This window comes from Perna viridis, chromosome 12 (assembly GCF_037379345.1).
Source record: "Perna viridis isolate PV_CMFRI_1.1 ecotype Kerala chromosome 12, ASM3737934v1, whole genome shotgun sequence".
Lineage (NCBI taxonomy): Eukaryota > Metazoa > Mollusca > Bivalvia > Mytilida > Mytilidae > Perna > Perna viridis.
The window spans coordinates 13,656,566-13,681,957 of record NC_142456.1 but is presented as its reverse complement, the minus strand read 5'-3'; the positions used below and the strand labels follow the sequence as shown (position 1 = coordinate 13,681,957).

At 32.2% G+C, this 25,392-nt stretch overlaps 1 protein-coding gene across 2 annotated transcripts; it reads left to right on the top strand.

The window, feature by feature from the left end:
* The first annotated feature begins 690 nt into the window (after window positions 1-690).
* Window positions 691-24,324, top strand: LOC148601286 (solute carrier family 2, facilitated glucose transporter member 5-like). 2 transcript variants are annotated; one of them, XM_088554713.1, is made up of 12 exons: window positions 691-819; window positions 12,099-12,148; window positions 14,532-14,639; window positions 15,416-15,675; window positions 18,739-18,863; window positions 19,231-19,371; window positions 19,888-20,025; window positions 20,323-20,510; window positions 21,742-21,972; window positions 22,478-22,553; window positions 23,648-23,775; window positions 24,057-24,324. In XM_088554713.1, the coding sequence occupies exons 2-12, from the start codon at window positions 12,140-12,142 to the stop codon at window positions 24,273-24,275; spliced, it is 1,623 nt and encodes a 540-aa protein (XP_088410839.1). In that variant the 5' UTR covers window positions 691-819; window positions 12,099-12,139; the 3' UTR covers window positions 24,276-24,324. The 2 variants fall into 2 exon arrangements, with proteins under 2 accessions (XP_088410839.1, XP_088410840.1); XM_088554714.1 differs by lacking the exon at window positions 691-819 and adding an exon at window positions 4,090-4,224.
* The last annotated feature ends 1,068 nt before the right edge of the window (window positions 24,325-25,392 follow it).

The following is a 25,392-nucleotide window of genomic DNA, read 5'->3' as shown; positions in this document are numbered from 1 at the left end:
TTTTCCATATCTGGTCTTTGTTCCTGGATTACATTCTTTTGCTTACCGCTATAACCTTGGTTCCCTTGATTACTCTTTAACAACTTGGAACTTTAAAAAAAACTGTTGTAAATCATTCATTAAGACCGTTATGATAATATTTTCTTGTTTCTTGTTGATTTGCTTATTTTGATGAATTCAAATCCCTTTTGTTTGTTGTCATCATTCTGTGTGTTTTATAGCTCTCTTACCTTCATTTAATACTAATTGCTACGTTATAAACACATATGATTAGCACATAACTTTTTATGAGTAACTCGGTGGGCGTTTCTAGGAAAGCAGAGGTCACGACCCTACCGGTGCACCTGGTCCATGCTACCAGTTTTTATTGGAGTCCGAGTTGCTAATTTACTTTTGTTTCTTTGTATGTATTATTTCAGTTACTTCATGTTCTTTGTTGTGATTGTCGGTTTTCCATGTTTGGTCTTTGTCCTTGTATTACATTCTTTTGATTTCCGCTAGAATATTGGTTCCATTGATTACTCTTTAAATACCTTAATAAATAAAATTCATATTAAATAAGTAATATCATTAAGCCATATGAAAAGAAAACATGACACTACATATACTACGAGTAAACTATATATAAAATGCTCTACTTGGATATCAGGAGATTTACTATATGTGATACGTCTATACGATATTTGAGACGAGGAAGTTCATATTTGTACATTTCAGATATGTATGGCAGTCTTGTGTAAATTTGAATTGGGTATGAGTTTACCTATCTGTTATCTCCCATTGTGTCACAGGTGAAAAAGAGGGGCGTGTCTTCAAAAGGTAAGATGTTTGTCATGTTGTCTTCTATGCACAACAATGCTTTCGATTAACGAATTACAACTATTGATGTGTATGCAACGTTACACAATCTTTCAGAAACAGGTCAGCATTATTTGCCTGGTTCTATAAATTGTTTTGAAAATTTGATTTGACAACAAACATTTGGTCAAACAAGCCACGTTTATTCAACGTGACATGAGGTCATTAATCTTCACTGCAACACTACACCATCAATTTGGGTTTAAATACTATTATATGCAGTAATTGTACTTATTTTTGCAGTGCATTTATTCATTCGACCTTCTCGATCACTAATTAATCGCGACAATAAGTACTTGCAAATAAACAAATTTATTTAAACACTTTGGTATATTTCAATATAATACAAACTTAAATATTCGCGTAAATAAACAAAAATCACTAATAGCGGAAATTGATACCCGCTAAAATAGTTCATTTACAGTAGAAATTGCTTTAATAATATAAAAGAGTAATCAAGGGAACCAAGGTTATAGCGGTAATCAAAAGAATACAATCCAGGGACAAAGACCAGACAGGGAAAACAGACATACACAACAAAGAACATAAAGTAACTTAAATCATACATACAAAGTAACAAAAGCAAATGAGCAACTCGGACCTCACTAAAACTGGGAGCATGGACCAGGTGCACCGGTAGGGTAAGCGTCCTCTGCTTTTCTAGAAACATTTTAAAAACGTCAACTTATAAACAAGACATTTGCTTTTATGTTTGTTTTGTTTTTGTTTTTCTAATTGAAATATATTTCGACTCGTGCCAATACTTAATATGCATATAGTTTATGTATGGACCAGCATACCTAATTCCATGCGTCGCAATTTTAAACTTCACATGTTTATCTTGCATTTATTGAGTAACTAGCACGAGACTGCATGTGTAAGGTAACGCGTTTAAAGTCAACTTAGAAATTCGATCTGTATTATCGAATTGAAAATAGAAACAATACATCGAAACCGAAAGTAACCAAGCATACATGAGTATATTAACCAGTTTATTTCACACGCATCATATTGTTTAATGAAGTTAAGATTGTATAAAATATTGATCATTGTTTTACTTGGTGATGACGTACTAGTATTCATATATGCCTTGGTAGTGCACTTATTCATTTTGTCGGTTCACTTTGTATGCTTTCAAAAATGTCAAGTGCCTTTATCTCTATCGCGAAGTCTTTTTCATATTCAAGGACTTAGTTTAAATTTGCTTTTTAAAATCAGTATGATATAAGAATTATAAGCAAGCTGGGAATACATATATTCAGTGGCAGTCTTAGTTAGAATCATATAAAATCTGTAATATGTGATACTCACCCAAAAAAAGGCTACATGTATATTTTTATTTTTGCTATTAAGTGGCTGTTTTTGGTCTTTGAATACACATTCATTCTAATCTGTCTGGTCTTAGAAGATAACTCACATCGAACATTTAATAGTTTCTATTGTATTTCAGTCATTTACAGAGTTGTAACCTTTACTTTTCAACTCTGCAGTACATTCTATATAATTTAAAGATCCTAAGACCAAAGGTAACGTGCAAGGCCACATGTTAAGTTATGTTTACTATAATATTTTATATAAAATATCAAAAATAAAAATATATAGGCTTTTCGTCTGTTTTCACATTTTGCATGATTCTTAACGGAATCAAAAGAGGAATTTAATGCAAGAATGAAATAAATTAACCTTATTCAATATTTATTTTGGTCAGCACTACTTTAATAAATGACTTGAATCATTAAAAAGATGACCTGATCGTTTGTACGAAATACTATTTGTTACAATTGTTATGCGTAAAATTACCGCATTATTGCGTATTTACCAATGGTGGAATCAGAAAATAAAGGGCTTATTCATTTATTTATTTGGCATTTTGTTTTGTTTTATTTGTAAATTTTGTTATCTTTCCTGTTTATTTTTCACTAAAAATATATCATCTAGGTTTTTTACGTTTGATTTAGGTCTTTTGTATGTTTTTGTTCGGTTTCTACACATGTTTACTTATAGTTTCTGTTTCATATTCCATTCCTTCTTACTTTTTATCTTTTTTATTTACTTTTCTGATTTCCCTGAAGGAGGCTAAGGGGTATAACTCTTACAAATCTTACAAATCATTTGAACGTTTGTGTTAAACATGTTACATTAATCTCATGTAAGCATCAAAGTAACTTGGATTGATTTCATCCTTTTACAAATGAACGCTAGATAGGCTTTGGAAAAATTTAATATGATACAAACCTATCACTGAGTTAAAGAGTTATGTCCTTTACCCTAGGTCTACCCCTTAAATCGTGGTTATCCTGGGTATAATTTACCTATATTAACCTACCTACTGCAGGAACTGCTGCTCTTCTATGTTCATTTCTGTTTTCTCCGTTTGTATTTTGTATTGTATCAGATTTATAAAATTTTAATGCGTTCATTAATAATAAATAATAACACCCTAGTAGTCCCGCGGAGTAAAATGAGGGAAAACAGTCAAAAAGCAAGCATTGAACTAAAAAAAAGGATAATGAATCAGTGAGCAATAGCCGGTTAAAAGGTAAAAAGAACAATATATAAATAAAATATGAATAAAATGTAAAAATATTTTTAAACAAAATTAAAGAACCCACCAAATCAAGAATTTAGATACCAAAAATCATGCTTTGAAATTGAAAGCAATCCCTACTTCTTGTGTAAGATCGTATGCTGTTGACATTGAGTTTTACAATATCAATCCAAAACAGGTATGTTATTTCCGTAGTATACTCCGATTATTTATATGTTATTATTTCTTTGGATTTCTTCTTATTATTAATATATAATGTTTGCCTTTATGGTTTAATCTTTTTTTTCTTTTGTATGTTTTTATTTACTTTTTACTAGCTTTGTCCGTTTTTTTTTTAGTTTTAAGTATTGTTTTATTGATTTCAAATGTATCATTGATTGATGTGCCACAGTCTTTTTTATATCCTTTCTTTCACTCCGTGTGTGTGTGTGTGTGTGTGTGTGTGTGTGTGTGTGTTCCCTTTACATCAAAGTTACTGGCTTAATTCGAATTTATAGCAATATTTGATAGAATTGATAATATACTGTTATCTTAAAAAGATAAAAAAAAACCTGTTGATACTCGGTGAAATATTGATCAAATTTCATATAATTCAGAAGCACGAATGTTGCATGACCCAACGAGGGTATATCGTTGTCTTACATGCATAGTCCAACGCAGTACCAGAGGAATGTGTATGAAGTTTTGTTATCTAGCACATAATGACCTCGAAAATTCATTTGTACGAAACGTGTGGTTGAAAATAGTTAAATGGAAAAGTGTACGCTTGCAAAATCGTATATTTTATATCATTCAGAGGAACGTGTGCTTTTAAACTGGTAGGTTTATGATATATTGTTGTTGCTTCTTTTTTAAAATATATTCAAATTAATATGCTGAAGCAGCTGATTTTTTTTTTAAATTGTGCATGATTATGCTTTGACTGTTTATTTCATGACATAGTTACAATATTATAATTAATGTGATATATGATATATAGTGGGATTTAAATCTTCTACCATGCCATTACAATTAAGTTGACCTCATTCTGCTTGTGCGTTTATAATACTGCCGTTTATATTTATATGTCAGTTGTCCCGACACCCTTTTCCGCTTTAAACGTTGGTCCTGTTCCTGTTTTAGGACATTCTTACTATAATTTTGATAGCCAAATGGAAAGAAACTAGAATAATATATTGGTGAAAATATACGTCTATAGGAAAACAAAGCTTGATACGTTAATTATGAATAAAGATAAACCAGTGAGCAGACCAATGAAAATTTAAAAAAAAGAATTAGAAAGTTATTCATGATAGTGTACTATCAAACATGTTAAAAAGTAAAGTTTGTAACCTTCACTGCAAAAAACTGACCTAGAAATTTTGGTGTTCTATTTTGATAAACAAATATAGTTCAATGTCGTGTACTTTTGGCTGTATAAATGATATGAAATGTTCAGTGTAAGAGTAAGGCAAAGAGGGGGGTGGCCTATAATGCAAACCATTATCAAAGCGAATCTTTATTGATAAATTCATTAAGAAGATAAATAAAACCTCGTACACAGAAGATGCGGGAGATGCGACCGCACCGCCTTTGAAAACCAACAAGCACTATTAAACTTGTCGTCTTATTTAACTGCGACTATGAAAGTGGACACTATCCCTAACCGATTAATTTTGCACCCCCTTTTGAAAATCCTGTGTACCGGCCCGAAAGAGGTTAAAGAAGATAGTTGCAAACTTTTTATATTTACTAGAATATCAATCGGAACTCCTCACCCTTTCTCGTTACATACACACAACATATTTTTTTCATTGTAGCGAAAATGGCCGAGTAGTTCCGATTTACTAGAATATTAAGTTTTTTAAGTTTTCTTAAATGTCGTACGGATCACAAGTGTTTTTAAAATATGTCTGAAAGGGCAATTAATGTTAGCAAAAGTAAAATCGATATAAACAATACGACAGTTATAAGGGAGGTTAAAAGATCATTATAGAAAACACGTATACAGAAAGTTTCATTATGTTTCCTGTTTTTATGCATTTACTAATAAATATGATTAAATGCAATAAAAGCATATGTGTCGATATCGAAGAGTATCATGAAGCAAGATAAATCTTAATCAGTTTGCGACGTTGGAATTTTGTTCTAATGTGTATATGCATTAATATTCGTGGTCTCCCGCGTGCATTGGGTAGTATGGGTCTGTGAAAATAACACAGGCATCATATTTTAAGATTTACAAAGAAACTGGTCAAACACATTTGTAAAATCGTAAAAACAACTCTTCCAGTGTTAATTTCCTTGGATCTGCAATGTATCGTGAAAAATATTTTGACTGGTTACATAGTGTAAAAGTTCTGGCGGTTTCCATGCTTGCTGTGGTAGAATGCAACCAAACTTTAAATATCTCAAATATCTCAAATAAATCAACTTTCATTTGCACTCTCATTGTCGAATACAGTTTACTAAAAGTATATGAGGACTTCTGGGGGATTTCCAATTTTAAAAAATAGGTTTTTAGAAACACATGAATCACTAATTATAAGCTGCCGCCTATTTTTAAGATATAACTATACTTAAACCGTCATTTTTCAGCGTCTAGAATAGTCTTATAAATACCTAAACTAAACTTAACTGAAAAACTATTTTAAATGATTTATTGCTCTCAAGGTTATGAAAGTGTCCTTCAAACAAAGGGAGGTAAGATAGCCCTTGTTCAAGACGTTGTTTAAATAAGCATCTGGTAATCAGTAGTCAGATGCATGTTTAATCGCAGGTTTCAAATGTGAAAATATTTGCTTATATTGCACACATTTATTTTGAAAAACAGGTTTGTGTTGATACAAGATTGAAGTCATCACTACAGAAGTTTTATGGTCATCATCATGAACTCGTAGATCGTTATGGAGTACTCATCTGCACCATAAAAACTGATTTATTCAACGGGTCATAGTTTCCTTTCCTCGTTTGTCTTCCCCGGACTTGACTTTTTATGAGCAACTCGGCGGGTATTTCCAGAAAAGCAGAGGACGCTTACCCTACCGGTGCACCTGGTCCATGCTCCCAGTTTTTAGTGGAGTCCGAGTTGCTCATTTGCTTTTGTTACTTTGTATGTATGATTTTAGTTACTTTATGTTCTTTGTTGTGTATGTCTGTTTTCCATGTTAGGTCTTTGTCCCTGGATTACATTCTTTTGATTACCGCAAAAATCTTGGTTCCCTTGATTACTCTTCCATAATGTCCAAAGAATGTTGCGCGAAAATTGACATCACTTTCCAACAAAAAGGGGTTCCGATCCTGTAAATCTACGGCTGTAAGTAATTTCTTCAAGACATAATTGCACATTGTGCAACCATGTCCTCATTATTACAAGACTTTTACTTAATTAAGTACATTCCGTTGTGTAAGAAGTAGATATAGATATTTGTCATTTTGACTAAAATCTTGCTGTCTGGCATAATTAGCCTGATTATCATGTTTTTTAACAGTCATCAACATAATTAGACATAGTATGATACAGTAATAAATAACATTAGATATTCAGTTTAATGTTGCTAATGATATAGCCACATTTTTTCTCTTTAAAGATAGTCCATGCAATTGTCTGTTTGGTTTCCTTTTTGTGTAGCCACTTTCATTACTAATTTGCAAAAAAATTATTGATAGATCCTGAACAAAAAAGTTCATTTCCAGTACAAATGGACTGAAGTTAAAGTAGTGTTATTTTGCAAATCAAAATAAAGAACTTGTTATCCGGTGCACTTGCTATGGGTCAAAGATGCTCATTTTTAGTTGGGTTCGAGTTGTTCGTTCGTCTGGCTGTATTTAGTTGTTATTCTGTCTCGTGCAATTTGTTCTTCTTCAGTTGCACTTTTGGTGTTCCCGTCTTTGCTTTGTCTAATGTTGCCCCACCCCTTATTTGTATTTTTGGTGTTCTCGGCATTGCAGCTATATATGCAATCAGCTTGAGTCCTAAGTTTGAATACTAATTAAACTTTGTTTGCATTGAAACCTATCCAATATTTCAGTTACCTGAAATGATGATATGGTTTCAAATAAAAAATGGGTAAACTAGATCCTTTAACCTCAGATGACGTATTATCGTTAAACAATCCTAGTTTCGGGGATTTGATACATGGCATCTAGCCAAATGAACTTGAGATAAAGGATACTACAGATACTGTGAAGTCAGCCTCATATCTTGTCATAGTTTTCCTTTCCTCTTTCCTCTACCACGGACTTGACTGTTATGAGCAACTCGGAGGGTGTTTCTAAAACAGCAGAGAACGCTTACCCTACCGGTGCACCTGGTCCATGCTCCATGTCCGAGTTGCTCATTTGTTTTTGTTACTTTGTATGTATTATTTAAGTTACTTTATGTTCTTTGATGTGTTTGCCTGTTTTCCATATCTGGTCTTTGTCCCTGGATTACATTCTTTTGATGTCCGCTAGAATTTTGGCCCCCCTGATTACTCTTTAAACATCTTTTTTTTGAAAAACTGTGCCCAATTATAAAATAATACTGGTGCCTGTGGGTAATCAACCAACTGAGGTATATTGTGGTCACTGCGGGAAGATTTCCGTACACTCTCTGCCAATTCATCTAAAGTTTCTACTATAGAGCGTCGCCACTTTATGTTCCATAGTTCAAAATGCTAATCAGGATTCAACTGAGTATGACCTGTTGCCATTATAGAAAATTAAATTGAATGATGCTGGCCAGTCAACACGTGCCACATACCACATCTAAATAATGTAAATTATCCATGTATTAAAAAAGAACAATATAAATCACATGTTCCACTTAACATCTTATATATAAGATATTTTAGACTTGGATAAATCAATACAGCATGTAACGGATAAAATTTGTTGTAACATAAAACAAACCATCTGTTTTTAGACCAAGGACAATACGTCATTGTTTAAAACCATACTTACTTCGTTATAAACAATTCACTTTGCAATTCATGTTTTTTTGTAGTACGTGTAATGAGTAGCACTGTACAAAACGAATGTCATGCAGCATGTTTCAAGTTTCTTTTTACAAACACTTACTTTACAGATGCACCTGCATCAGATGCTTCCAGATTTTTTTATTGCCTCCGAGCTCCTTTGTACTTTTCGTTGTACTGCATTTCGTTTTTTATGTTTTGTTTTGTTTCTGACTCATTATGCTTTGTCTTGATCTCTGAATTTTACTGACCATAGTTTTGTTGGACAAACAGTGACACAAAGAAAAATCAAGGCATGTAATTAAATATTATTGAAAAAATAAGGAAAGACATTTAACGTGCTACGTTTTAACGCAATATTTTTATCTGCTATCTTGTAAATCATGACGTCACAATACTATATTCTATCATAACGTTAACTGATACATATGGCGATTTACTAAGGTGATAAACGCTGTATCAATCAAATTTCTTTAGTTAAATCCCTGAATGACGAAGTCCTCATTATTTACTATAGTTAAATCCCTATGACGAGGTCCTCATTATGGTAATCAATATGAAAATAACCTATTATCTAAGAAGTGCTGAGAGTCCAATTTCAGTCTGAAAGAAAGTTAACATGGGCATATAACTTAATGGATTACATTATTGTGCGTAGTAAAAAAGCTCAGCCGGCAACCAGTAATACTGAGTAAGGATCTTTACAAGCTTCGTATATTCAACAGACAAACGTTCGTGGATTAAATCTTAAAGGTTTGTTAAAATATGAAAGGCATAATTATCCTTAGAAATGTCAATCGTATGTATATTTTTGAATAAGGAGACAGACAGACTGACAGTGGGATGGAATACCCAGAATTATACATAAATAATACTTTAAAGTGAAGATACATACAAGCACATTTATAGAACTAATTTTATCTGATCCCAATACAACATTTTGTTGATTATTTTTCATTTACAGCAAAACCTGTCTAAAAAAAAACCTTAAAAAAATCAAAATTACTCTCTAAACCAGTCAATATTTTACATGTAACTTAGGTGAACCGTACAGCTGTCTAAAACGAACTAATTCTAAAGTCCGAAAGGGGTTCGGTTAAGATAAGTTACGCAGCATCATAATTAACCATAGAACAATAGTATGTCCCATAAATAACCATTCATTAATATCTCTTGAGTATCAACAGTATTATATCACATTCTACTTATAGTTACAGATATATATGTCATCGTATTTTATCAAGTAGAGATACTGGCAAATTTTCGAAACTCGGTGAAATTAAGAACATGAACTTGCCTGTATTAAGAAAGCGTAATCAAAAGAACCAAGGTTATAGTGGTAATCAAAAGAATGTAATCTAGGGACAAAGACCAGTCATGGAAAACAGACATACACAACAAATAACATAAAGTAACTAAAATCATACATACAAAGTAACAAAAGCTAATGAGCAACTCGGATTCCACTAAAAACTGGGAGCATGGACCAAGTGCACCGGTAGGGTAAGCGTCCTCTGTTTTTCTGATACACCATAACGATCCTCGAGTTTCATGATGACGACCATAAAACTTCTGTAGTGATGACTTCAATCTTGTAGCAAAATAACCTTGTTCCAGAAGCCTATTTCTTAGAGTTCTAGTGCGATACAAAACGTCTGCGTAGTTTCGGCAAGCTCTGGCATAACGTATGAGTTGTGATATGAACACTACATACGCATGTGCTGAACGGATGTTGCCACAGATGAAAGGAAAGTTGACAATTCTGAATGAAAAGTCATCACTTTTGTCGTAAAGTTTGGTCAATAGTTTCGGATCAGATCAGCTATGAAGTCAGCCTCATAAGAGTGCAGGAATAGGTCAGCAAGTAAAGGAGCACAATTTGTTCCCATTGGAATGCCGACCGTTTGCTGAAAAACACGTCCACCACACTGGACAAATATGTTGTCGATTAAAAATTCCAGCATTTTGTAAACATCTTTTGTATATTTGGAAGGTGATTTGGAATTATTTCTTACAAAGTATGTGGAATCTCTACCAAGAACTATATATTTGTATCTAGGTGTACCATTTTTTATTTTTGTTTGGAAAAACAACGGTGTATAATGTTTTTAAGTCGGGATTTTAATTGAGTATAGGGAATAGAAGTATACAGTGTTGAAAAATCATAAGTTTTAATGCTATTATATTCAGATGATAGTCTTGAACTGATTCAAAAGATCTTTTTCCAGGATCCACTTTGAATTAATACCACTACGGGAGTAACAAGTGTTGTGGTAGGACTGCAGACCCTCTTTGACAGTTGTGAGTATAGAAGTTAAAAGGTTTGATGGTACATTTTGCAGATCCAGCTATGAAACGTTGTTTGTAAGGATTACTAGATAAATGGGACCTCGAATTTAATTCGAAACTAATTAACACAATGAAATATTACGTAATTATTATCAACACTTATCATGTGCATATGACATTTAATGCACATACTGTTTGTTAATGTCCTCCATGATATTTCATTGTATCCAACTTTTACTTCTTTACTCCATCTTAAACGTCCTTCCTTGTGAAACAATTATAAATTTACGACATGAAGTATAGTTCTGCTTATGGATCAAGCGAAAGCAGACTTTGAATGGTTAATAAATATTTTAACTGGAAAAGTTCAGAATTCACAACAGAGTCTTTATTTACCTTGATTTATCTAAGCTTCTTAAGAGTAAATATCAAATAGACGATGAATTAAATACTTTCTGCATGATATTTAAACTAAGCCGTACTATCTTCATCTGATTAGCGAGTCAGAATTTTTCATTTTTTCTTGTTTTGGATTTCGAATTTGTTGGTGGCATGGGTATCACTTTCTAGTCCCGTTTTATATTCTAACATGAAATGAATTCAATACTATAAAAATCGAAAAATTGGTTTACAATAAAGCAAAGTTGTTCATACTAACACATATATTTTATTAATCCAGAATTCTCAAGCATTTATTTTCAGATATATAAAGATAAGTCAGAAATTATGTAGCACTCCACATAAGAATCATGCAAAATGTGATTCATGGTAGGAAAGCCTACATATTTTTATTTTTGATATTTTGTTTAAAATGTCATAGTAAACAGAAAGTAACATGTGGTTTTACATACAACCCATGTTCATAGGAGATAAAAATTATATAGAATGCACTGTAGATTTCAAAATTAAGGGAAATAACTCTGTAAATGACACTCAAATACAATAGAATCTATTGTTTTTTCAATGTTTATTTTCTCCTAAGAGCAGGCAGACATGAGTGAATAATTACACATTTCACAATATAGACCCATAAGACAACTTAATTACAAAAATAAAAATATGTAGCCTTTTTTGGGGTGTATAACATTTGGTAGATTTTGCATGATTCTTACAAAGACTGCTACTTATACATTTGAAAATTTCAAATCAACTAAGCATCATTTAAAGGTGATGTTTTTTATTTTATTTTAATACATAAATGAAGATCTTTTTCACAGAGCATAATACAGAACTCTGATTTTATAGTGCAATCAAGGAACATGGAAATTTAATGATTCATTGTTTTTGTCAATTGGCAATGGTATAACCATCATTTTACAAATTATGGTGTGAAATTAATTTGACATTTCCTATGGTTTGTCCTTTTGACCGATACTAGTATTATGTAAAAAACAAAACGCTTGAGAAAAATAAATTATGTTAATAAAACGTTATGTAATACTTAACAATTTTTTGTATGTTTCCAGGACCAGACAGAACGATCAGTGAATGACCCAGTAGGACAGAGATGACTGAGGTAAGCTCTTAAAATTCATTGAAATTGAACGGCGTGTTTATTTGTTGTTCAAGTTGATAATTTTTACTTACATTAAAAAGGGGGTGGTTAAGGCCTTATAAAACTAGTTTAACCCCACTGCAGTCAGGAGTTGTTGGTCATTAGTGTGTCTTTGTGTTATCGTTCTGTTACTTTGGATGTTCTAAAATACGAAAATACCAATCACATGTATGTTGTACACGTGTTTCAAGGAGTAACCTCTAATCAGCAGCATTATAATCAGATCTTAGGAAAATTTATAACCTAACATTCAATTGTATACAAGAAGTACTCTGAACCAAAACTATCGAAGCAAAATCCATCTCCGAGGGGTTTTTATCATGTGCCGTACAAGGAATAAAACCTTTTTTTTTATATAAATATGATACAATTATATAAAAGGAGTTTTTACACGTCTTTTGGTGACCTCTGAAAGTATTTGTTATTTTGTATTTTGATTATACGCTAATCAGTGCATTCGTTGTGTTTCACCATACCGTCCTTTTTATATTTTCGAAAACATTATAACACCGTATGTTAATACAATTTTTATAGTAAAGAATTTTTTTTCGTTCATTTGTTGTACTTTTTTCAAGTTATGCACAGCAATCAACCTTTGGACAATTAAACGTCATGAACAATTGTAACATTTTGTGAAGCTGGTTATGCTATCATATAATCTGGTCTCAATTAATTTCCATATTTTTCAATCGATCTTTCTTTTGATCACCCTACCATGGACTACCTGAAAATGACCCGTATTGTCTAAAGGAACTTACTAGAGAAATTAAATCAGAACTAATTTCCGTATTCATAATGTATTTAAGGGTGTTAACTACTCTATTTTAGAATAACAAGGATTTCAATTGGTTAAAAAAATCTTTAAGATCATTCACGGTAGAACAATATCAGAAAAAAAGATGGGTCAGTGTATTCGTTTCTGAGATATAAGCATTTAATGTTATGCGGGAAAAGGATTTCATAAGATTGTTTTTATAAATTTGACAAAATGGCTAAACACGACCAGAGAACATCCTAAACTATCGTTATATTGATTACCTTCTTTTTCAACAATGAGTTTTCTACATATAGAAAAAATAGAACAATGATACAAGAAAGTAAATATTTAATATTTTTGGGGCCTCGTGAGAGTGTATTGCTAGTAGCTAATACCTGGAACGTAGTCCCGGGAACCAGAATACCTTAAGTATATTTCTTATCGTATTTTTAGGAAATTAAGCACGGTGTCTATGTCTAATTAAGGTACATGTAGATTACAAGTTAAACTAGTCGCATTCAAAATTTCTTCTTTCTGCATTCAATAATTTGTTTTTTTTTAAAAGAACATAGACTGTTTCAATTTTAAAATATGCTTTTTTTAAAGTTCATAAGGTTGTCGAAAATTTGTTTAATTTGGTCCATTTTAGTAACGAATGTGTTCGCTTTCTTGTCCTCTTTACAAAATTCCATCATTTCTTATATCATTTGTGTAAAATTGTAGTAACAGTTTATGGAGCTTTCATAGAACTGGGGAAAACAACAAGTATGGGAAACATATACTATATTGAAACAAATAGAGCTAATATTTTGTACTGTAATAATAGATTCAAGGACAATAATTTTGTATGCAATAAATTGCCTTTTTTGGTTTTGCTGAATCCGTGCAGGAGCATAGGTATTACAACATAAACATATATTCAAGGATATATGTTTTACACAATAATTATTACAATTATAATGGTCTACTTGAACTTTCCTGTTAATTTTTCTAATTATCACGTTGACTAATATCTATCTCAATCTCCAACCCAGACCTTTGACCGCTTCCTGGTTTACTTTGCATCACTTCACTAGCTTATAGGTCTGCTATACCAGATGTGGAAAAAAATTAGTCAGAACTCCTCAGCCTATCACATGAAACAAAAGAAAAAAAATAGAGGCACTAGGCGGAAGAATCTGTCCGGAATTTGTCGGACACGATTTTAAACTTTAAGTAAGACTAGTTGAAATTTTTACCATTATTTTCTTAGCTCCTCGCTCCGTGTCAATATTTTCAAAGAGTTATTGTTCTTTATGTTTAGTGATATCTGGTATTCTAGTGCCACCAGGTGGATAGAACTACTTTGATTAGCGTATGAATACAATCCGAATTCTCCATCCGAGGTTATTTTTAGTGTAGCGGAAATGGCCGAGTAGTTCCGATTGTGCTTTTATTATAAATATATATGCCAAGCTGTTTCCGGTGTACTATACTAATTTGCATAAAAGGGAGGGGTTTAACACTGAGTGTGTCAGAGGTATAAAGCTTTGAAATAGAGAATATACCATCTATGTTGTGAAGAAGATTGTATATATCTATTTTCAGAGGAAAGTGAAATATACTAGATATTTATTCCTGAGCATCTTTTTTGCTGTGTTTGGGAACTCATTCCTGTATGGGTACAGCATTGGTGATGTCAACAATCCAGCCGGTGTACGTATCTTAAGGAATCTGATTTATTTCACGACATGAATTATTATTTCCATTGTTTAGGTATCCCAAATAAATTAAACTTTAACTTTTATCGGATTCTTCATTTTATCAATAATTTTTTTTTTCTCACTTCTAGAACAAGTTTCAAGTTTAATTTCGTGAAACAAAATGTGGTCAACAAAAATTACCTCCACTGCTAAAAAAGTAAATTTGGTCTCTAAATGATCTGCATCTAGTGGCCTTACCCTATCATGAAAAAAACCTTATTTGGTTGGACCAAAAAGATACATTGGTGGAAACTCTAATTTGTTGACCATTTTGGACTCACTGTTACCCTTGCTCACATTTGAGTTCATGGAATGTATTTCCTGTCAGAATGATAAACAAACAAATAGTTTAATAATTGTATCAGCATTTGTTGTGACGTACCAACCGTATCGCTCATCACTATTAAAGTGCAGTGTCGTGTATGATAAGTAATTTATTCAGAGACTTTGTTGTTACGTTCCTACTGTGACAGTCAATTTGAAAAAAAATGAGTTTAGTTTCGAATATTATATATCTTTCTCTCGATCCTTAGCAAAATACGGCACCGTCTTTCTTAAGTCACTAGAACATTTCATTTAAATCTGATTTTTGTATGGACATTAAAACATAAAACAATTGCAGCAGAATGAAATTAACAATGCAGCACTTTGGTTAAGGCAATAGGAATCCTATCTTTGTAGTTCCCGTCGACAACTTACTTAAAGCCTAGTGAACAAATTATTTTACAGGTAATTCGAATGTTTTATGTTAGAGTCCTCTGGGAAAGAAAAGGTTTGATCCCAACCGACTGGGATGGAACGGAAGAGAATGCTACGTCTACGTCCAATGATATATCTAATACATCGATGACATTATACGAGAAGATGGTAAAGGAAGCAGAAACAAGCGACCAAGTAGAAATACTATGGTCTATTACAGTGGCAATTTTTGTGCTTTTTGGGATGATGGGTTCTTTTATGTCTGGGAAATTGGCCGAAAGATTGGGAAGGTAAATTTGTTTGTGTAGAAATATCAGTTTGCATAAAGATTGTAAAAGATTTCTTGTGTGTTTCCATACAGTCCTCTAAAGTGAAATGGAGGTAAAAAGATTCTTTGGGAGAAAGTCTTAAATAAAATACTAGTTTAGAAGGTAACGAATAAGGGTAACAACGAAATTACCGATCCATAATAAATTCAAGTATAAATTAAATCTGACAAAATAAATATACATTACCGAAATAACTGGTCCTGCAATGGTCCTGACTTTATACACCACCGGAATAACTGGTACTGCAATGGTCCTGACTTTGTACCGGCATTTCAAACAAATGGTGGATTAAATCAAGTTTTTTCATATATTTTTTATATGAAATAACATCAGATTAAAAGAGAATTGTTGGATATAGATAAATAACATTAAATGCTTATATAAAAACAGTATTTTACTTCAATGAAACGGTAAATTTTTCACTTACAACACGTTACTTTAAGTCTACTAATTTACGATAAATCGGTTTCTTTTCAAAGGAGTCCACTTTACGTACTTAGGTTAATGTTTTATCAAGACTGGCAAGATGGGTATTAAATCATATACAGATATAATTCATAATAATACAGGATTAATAAAATTATAATTATTGAAGAACACCAAAAGGCAAGGTTTATATCTTACGAAAGCATTGACGTAAGTCATTTTGATTCAACATTTCAATGTTTCAATTATAACATTATGCATTGTCCAAACGACGTCTTTTTTCTCGCATAGTTCGGCTATTATTTTTTGTCAACTTTTCTTGGTTCATATACCACGTTTTTTTATACCATTAGGCACCCTTCCTTGTGGTATATAGACTGTTTTATTTAATAATCATTTCTATTGCTTTCCTAGGACTGAAAAGCTACCATAAAAAACTGACTCAAATAAGATTCAAATCTTTTACGGAATCGTATTGTTAATGATCTCAAGAAATGTGTCCATAAAAGATGTGTCCGTTTTCAACGATCGTGAGGCACTTAAATGTCTTTTCTCACTACATGAGAAATATGTTATCGTCCCTGTGGACAAAGCTTCAAACAACATTGTATTTGTTTGTAAAGCGTATTATTTCAATTGCCTTATTAAAGAATTGAGTTTTGGTAGTAACATTCCAGGTAATGCCACATACAAACGTACTACTTTTGACAAAGATGAAATCCTCAACAACCATAAGTCATTCATGTCTTCTCTCAACATCAAAACAAAATGCGAGGACTTATGTTATTTGTATTGATTTCCAAACTGCATAAGCATCCATAGAAAGAAATGTATATAGCAGGATCTTCATCTTGCTCCACGAAGGAGATGCAAATTCATCTGATAAAGATATTGTCCACAGTGACGGATGGACAGCAAGCTAGCTGCAAACCACCTACCCTCGTAGTGGCATTGATCATATATGTATACTTAAAATTTCTAAAGATTTACATCAAAACCTGAAATCCCCCAGCTTTTCGAAAATCAGTTCTCTCCAAACTTTTGACTTCTCAACTCTTTACACTACATTTTCAATTGATAAATTGATCTCGTTTAAAAGAACTAATTCGTAAATCTTTTGCTGTTTCGACAAATTATGTTGTTCTTGGTTACAAATCAACATATTTTTTTTCTAAAACATCGCAGAGAGGCAAAATGTGTTACACATAAAAGCAGGTTTGCGATATGCTTGATAATATGTTTGTCACATTTTTTTCAACACTAAGTTGGCATTCCAGTGCGCACTAACTGTGCTTCTCTCCTAGCCGATTTGTTTTTATATTCATGAAACTGAATTTCGAAATTCAGAATCTCGTAAAGAATAAAAATATAAAAGTTGCTAAGTCCTTTAACTTTACATACAGATATATTTATGATGTATTTTCCAATAACAACCCTTCTTTTGGTAAATGGTTACCATCAATATATCCACCAACGCTCGAGATAAAGGAGACTATAGAAATAGCTTGTTCTGCATCTTTTTGGACCTACATCTAGAATTTGACAACAGTGGTCATCTCAGTACTAAGATTTATGAAAAAAAGAAATAATTTAAAAATTTTTATTAATTTTAATATCATAAATTTCCCTTACCTGTGCAGCAATAATCCTTCATCTCCTGCATATGGTGTTTATATTTCACAATCGATTCGCTACGCTGGAACAAGTACTAACTACCATAATATCTGCTTAACAGACTCTTGAATCAGGTGTATGAGGAAATGTCTCTCAAAAGGTCTCTTATCGTTTTCTTTTTAAGATATCAGTCCTTTTTTGAAAAATACTCAGTTTCTTCTAAAATAATGAGTAATGATTGTTTCTTGTAAATTGTTCTATGTGCTGATGTGATCGCCGATTTACCGATTATGACACAATAGCATACAAATGCTGTTTCGATCACTTGAATTTTCACGCCACAATGGAAGAGGGTGCTGTAAAACCTAGATTTAAACCACAATATCGTTTGAAATACATGTACCAAGTCAGAACTATTGCGGTACCAGCTTCTCCGGTAGTTTATTATCTATTTTGCAAGATTTTTTTTGACTGACTTGATGATGGATCGGATTAGTGTTCGGTAATTTCGTTGATACCCTTATTTCTGTTTTACAGTCTTAAAGGTATAACTATAGAAGAAACAAAAGGAATATTTTATCAGAACAATTTATAACTAAAATTTGCGTCACATGCACATAATCATGTACCTGTACAATTAGAGCCCTGATTTATGAAACTTAAACACAGACATTGCGCTTGTTTTCGATGTTTTCTGTACAAGAAATAATTTTTTGGTATCTTTGCATTCCCAAAGCATCAAGTTGAAATTTATTTACAAAGTTAAAACCAATTGATAATCATAACATAGCAAAGACATTCAGTGTTAAACAACAAATCTGAATTTGAAATGATTCCATGAAGGAACAAAGTTTTGCAGCCGTCCAGCCGCAATTTATCACTAATTGATAACCTTCTTTCTTTAGGAAATCCGGTTAAATATTAAAAACCTTTGATTTAGTTTAAAATCGTTTTCATGAAATAAGATAATTGTTATTTTGTCAGGAAGGGTGGAATGTTGGCGATTACGTCAATCATGTTTGTGGCCGCAATACTTGGTGGAATCCCCATGGTTACTCGTTCATTTGAAGTTTTGGTCGTCCACAGAGCTCTTGTTGGCCTTCATAATGGTAAAATTGGATCTAATGTAATAAAAAAAACCTTAAAAAATTGGTACTAGCAATATTGTTGGTCGGAATTATTCGAATAATAATGTGATTTTATCTTCAACCATGTTCAACGTATCAAATAAAAACAATACATATATATACCTGATATTCAAGAACTATCAACATACAAGTATATACCTACTAGAAGTGGGTTGAGTACATTCTAAAATAAATGAAAAGCCAACTTTTTTCGTTTCCCTTTGTAGTTCTATTTTGTGTTAAAATATCAAAAGAAATACCTTTTTCGAATTACGCTTTATGGGATCCAAGTAACCATTTTGTTCTCGAGCTATCAAGAAATTAGAAGTTATTGCGATTTTTATTTCAGGCCTTAGTTTGAGTTTGTGTGGTTTATACTTGGCTGAAATTTCACCTAAAAAAATTCGGGGAGCAGTTGGAACGTGTCAGCAATTATTCATTACTGTTGGAATTTTAGTCTCCAATATTCTTGGTGTCACAAAAGTGTTTGGTAAGGTTTGGTGTATCCTTTCTACCTACAAATATTGAATAACGTTTTAAGGATCGAATGAATTGAAATTCATAACTAAGTAAAGAACAGACATTTTTTACAGACTGTCTAGTTGTATTGTTGCGTATTATTGACCATAGATGGTGAAAATTATAGCTTCGTACGTCTTTATTTAATGAATTGATTAGCCAAATAAGCCTGAGAAAAATAGACATCCTACTTTCAATGATTATACTATCATCTCAGAATTTGTTCATGTTGACCAATCACCGATCACTTAGACATTTCTGTGATATTTTAATCCCAACCCCCGAAAACGGTCTTCTAAACCCATGATCCCTGAGAGCAAAATTAAATATTAGAAACCTTCGTAGCATCTGACAAGAAGGTCTTAAGTTCTTATTTTAACCAGATAACCTCTGTTTAGCTTTACCTAGAAGTTTATTGGAAAACATCAGAAGGCATCCTGTAAAATGCTCAATAAATGTCAAAAATTACACTTGCTTATTTGTTTAGGTACACACAAATTGTGGCCTGGGGTATTTATATTTAATGCCCTCCCAGCTTTAGTTTGCTTGGTAGGACTACCTTTTTGTCCAGAAAGTCCTAGATATTTATTGATAACTAGAGGTAAAGAGGAAGAGGCAAGAACAGGTAGGTACGTGTTGTATTTAATTTACCTCTCCTATTAATGAGTAATTGATTGATTGAATTTCGTAAAGTGATTTAGCGAGGGAGTCAAATTTTGCAAGTACTGCTTTTTCGACACTTTGTAGAAACACTAAGGTATAAATTTATAGGTTAAAGATCACGTTTCCATAATTGGTTTTTGAGACACTGTGGTATTTTTGTTTTTAAATTATCAAATTGTTTTAGCAGTAAAGGATTTACTAATAAAACTACGACTGAACTAAACAACTACAATTGAAATTACAAGTTTAACATTTTCAGCCTTGAAACGCTTAACTGGCTATTCAGACGTTGAGGACGAGTTAAATGAAATGCGAGCTGAAGCCAGGAAATCTCAAAGTATCAAAACATTTACTCTCAAGCAGCTACTCACAGCACCAGAGTTACGTCTTCCTATCATCATTGCCTGTGCTTTACAAGCAGGACAACAAGCATCTGGCATTAATGCTGTAAGTATAACATTATCGATGGATACCGTTGTTATAAGTATGACTAATTAAATAAATGATTACAAATAGGACAACATATATTTGGTAATAATTTAATTCAGGTGTAACACGCTTTCTAATTGGATAACAAATTTTGTCCATCATCTCATAGACCAAATTTTGTTATGTGACAGCGACGTCATCAATCTTTTTTTATGATTTACTCGTTAAATTTCGATACTAAATTTCAACTATAAGTAATCACTTTTATACTTTTCGGTCTATTTGAAATAACCTCAAAGTGCACCACAAGATTGAGGTTATGTCTTCATAGTCCTTAGAATATAACAGTCATTCCTTAATTAAAGCTGAACAAATAACATATGTCGACACTGTGTAACCATGGTTAAAAAAATGACCTTAGCAATACGGCACCAGATATTATTGCACATATATCAGAAGACGGCTAAAGTATAATTTATAAAACTCGATTCCTCTAGGTGGTATTTCTATCTAGAATTCAGAAAGCAACCAAATATTAAGTAGCTGTCTTTGTAAGAATCATGCAAAATCTGAAAAATGTGATACACCCCAAAAAAGGCTACATATTTTTATTTTTGTAATTAAGTTGTTTTATGTGTCTATACTATGAAATGTGTAATTATTCATTCAAATTTGCCTGCTCTTAGGAGATAATCCACATTGAAAATCCAATAGATTCTATTGTATTTGAGTGTCATTTACAGAGTTATCTCCCTTCATTTTGAAATCTACAGTGCATTCTATATAATTTTCATCTCCTAAGAGCACGGGTAATATGAAAAACCACATGTTAATTTCTGTTTACTATGACATTTCAAACAAAATATCAAAAATAAGAAGATGTAGGCTTTTTACCCATGAATCACATTTTTTGCATGATCCTTAGCTGGAGTGCTACTTAAGTAGTTTCGAAAAATAACCTAGATGTTCTTATTTGATATATTATCAAATAATAATGATGCCTTTTCTTTTCATCTAGAAGTTATATAAATCCGTCTAGGAAATACTTGCAAATGTTTTTTTTATACATGCATATACTCTGTAAAACTATTTTTTATGCTGAGTGGTGGCTCATATAAAAATTTGGATGGTTCCATGGATGAGTGTTTCATTAAAATTGATTTAAAAAGCATCTGATAATTACAGTAATTATGTGTGAAAATTAATTCTTGTCGTTTCATTTCAAACAAATTTGCACTTCTTCGTTTAGGTGATGTCATATTCCAGTTTCATGTACAAGAATGCTGGTGTACCAATTAATATCGTAGAGTGGGTGGTGTGTGGTACAAGTGTTATAAACATGCTGACTACCATCCCAGCTGTACCACTGATGGAGCGTCTAGGGCGGCGGCCGTTGTTGATATATCCAATGTCCTGTATGTTGGTCTCCTTCGTCGTACTCACTATCTTTCATAATCTACAATATGTTGACCATATGGAGGTAAATAGAGTGAACTAATAGAATCTTGTTAAGTGAACTATTAAACTAATTTACATCCAAGTCACGATCAATAGTTACGAATCAATTATATTTAATATCCATTTGGATGATTACCTTCATGTTGTTACATGCAACATTTTACGTTAAATGTTCGTCATCTTACTTTCTGAAAGGTTTGACTCGACATTTGACATTTTTCCTTTTCAATAATATTTTTCCTACATGCGCTCTTAGCATTTTCTACAGAAATTTCTCTTTATACGTTTGAACTCTCCCAATACGCATCTTTGCATCATCTGTGTATTGTTCATATATTTACGAGATAGCATTGGGTTGAAACAGTAGCTAACTATAAATTTCACTTGAAAACTCCTTGAAATTTCGTTCATGTACCAATTAACAGAAATAACGATACCTATAAGTTAGATGGTATTAATATCGTAAGTCATGAATTATTTAAAATATTTTAAACTCAAATAGACAATTTTTACCCTTAAATTTTCAGTCTCATCACAACATCTTTGCTATCATAGGTATCGTTGCCATGCATACTTATGTCATGGGATTCGCTTTAGGTCTAGGTAAGTAAAAACTTATACTGCAAGCACTATGTATAGGGTATGTAAATCTCGTTCTAGTTTCATTTTCTTTACCGAAATTTACGACGTAGAACGTAATGAAAACCGAAGACTGATCTGCACTTTATTGTTTACTTCCGGGTACTCGGAACACCTATATAACAATGCAAAATCTTTTTTTTTCTTAATACCTTTATCATGGAGAAAGATATTTGTTATTTTTTATCGGTATTTTTTACACAAAAAGATGTTTTGCCCAAAACACTGATCTCAACGCTCTCTAAATGACAAGTCTCCATGCTTTTGAATGGTAGACTAAGACCCAATCTCGTGAAATCACGGGGTCACATGACGAGACTTTTATACCTAATAGATTTAATAAATTCTTAGGAGGAAAAGTCATCAAAGTGACCAATCATACCAATCATTTCTTTACATCTTAAGCACAAATAAAAATAACACTATGATGTCCACAGATTGAATAAATAACCTAAATTGACAAAAACAATAAAAAATCTTCTTGACAAACGCAAACATGTGCCATATCCAATTTAATTGTGATAACACTCAGGTTTTTTTTTAAAATTGCTCTCGAGCTTGCTGAAAATTGAAGAATTAATGCTTAATATTATTTTACGCATAGTTATGCGAGAAGGGAACGATGCTATTTCCAATATAGTCTTTTTCACACACAAAAAATGTCGTAAGTATAAAATTAGTCGTATGTTATGACGTCAAAGTAGTTCTAAGTTTTATGACGTCATAACATACGACTAATTTTGCACCTACGATTTTTTGTGAAAAGGACTGTAAGAACTTTAAAAAATAAGCATTGCAACGCTTACTCATTTCGTGTACACCTGGTGTTCCAATTATCATATCGAATGATTAAAGCAACTTCTTCTAAAAGCATCTGACATTTATTTTTTTTTAAAGTCGGCTTCATCAAACCAATTTTTGTTCGAACTATACATCATACCTAATTACTTTCAATCATGGGAAATAAACGTCGCCGTATTATTGTTAAACTGTGTGCACATCGAAATTGAGTTATCATTCTTGGGAAATAAATTCGACATATTTTTTTTCTTTTGTAGGACCTATTCCATTTTTTGTTGTTGGAGAAATATTCCGACAAGAACCTCGTTCGGCAGCTATGAGTTTATCATTATGTTTTAACTGGGTGTGCAACTTCATCCTCATGCTTGTTTTCCGTTTTATGCAGGTGCGTTGTGATTAAAAATATTGAAACTAAAGGTTATCTTCTATAAGAAAAACATACATTTATGGTAAAGCCATGTGTTTCTTTCTGTAATTAATTCTTTGTACGCACTTTATACCATGAAATAAGGTGTATTCGTCACTATCATAATTATATTCAATATAATGCCATATAAGAACAATTTGTGTCTACCTATAGCAGCGTATTTCATCTCACCTTTATCCACGTTTTTATCGCTTGTTTTATGTCATTTGTAATTTTCTTTTCTTTCATTTTCATTTCAGAAAGGATTAAAGGGTTATGTTTATCTTCCTTTCTGTGTTGTTCTAGTAACTACAATTACATTCATTGTCCTTATTGTACCGGAAACGAAAAATCGGACTTTTGATGACGTAGCAGCCGAGTTATCGCATGGTTTCCGGCTTCGAAAAAAGAAGGGAGGACTACCAAACGAAGAAGCTGAAAAAGAATTAGAACCGATGAACAAAGAGCCAAAAACATGAAACTTTTATTCTTAATATAAGAATTAAAATTTAATACAATGGTGTATAAGTATATATTGATATGATAATTTGCAAAATAAATCGAGACCACCATTTCAAATATTATAAAAAGATTGCAACTGATTCGATTGGTCTTTAGTCGATGGTGTTTTAAAAAACAAACATTACATCACAAACAATAACTTCACTAAATGTGAAAATAAAATATGCCTTGCTTTGAGATAAACGATGAAAAAATAGTTCACAATTTAAGGCTTGCAGATATTTTCAAACCATTTAAGTTGTACTTAATTGATTCAGTTGTTGTGTGAGGGAAATACAGTGTTAGTCTTAGACCAAAACTTTCCAATGCAAAGCAAGCCGTATTTTCATTTGTTTACAATCAAGATATCTTGTGTTTTAATACGTTATCTATTTTCAAAGCTTCAAACAACATTGTATTTGTTTGTAAAGCGCATTACCTCAATGCTTTATTAAAGAATTGGGCATTGATAGTAACATACCAGGTAATGCCACATACAAACGTACTACTTTTGACAACGATGAAATCCTAAACAACCACAAGTCCTGCTAAAATGATTAAAAATACATCTTGATTTCTCGAAACTGCTGCACTTCTGTCTCCGGAAATTCATAATTGCCTCTTAAAGAAACAATGCCATACGTTACTTCATTGAAGTCATCTTCTTAACAGAATAAGCAACAACACTCCAGATTTATCAGTATTTCTCTATAGAACTATCGATCTGTCTAGACTTACACTTGCTTACGTAATCTGACAGTTCCGAAACATCAAAACAATAACGTCCTCCAAATGACATTCAGCTGGCTTTCGATAATCACGTACAAACATGTGTTTTATAGGAATGGCGGTGCTTAATTTGCGGGATGACATCAAAGACCGGAGTCTTGATGCGGACAGCACAATTTAATATTCAATTTAAAATCACGATCATTTGTTGTTGCAGATTTTTTTTCACTTTCCATTTACCCAAGTCATTATTTTTCCATCATGATGAATCAACTCAAATACCTCTATTTCATTCACCACTTAATAATTTCGTTCCAATTAATGCGCTTGATAATCAAGAATGACCGAACGGGAGTGTGAGAAAAC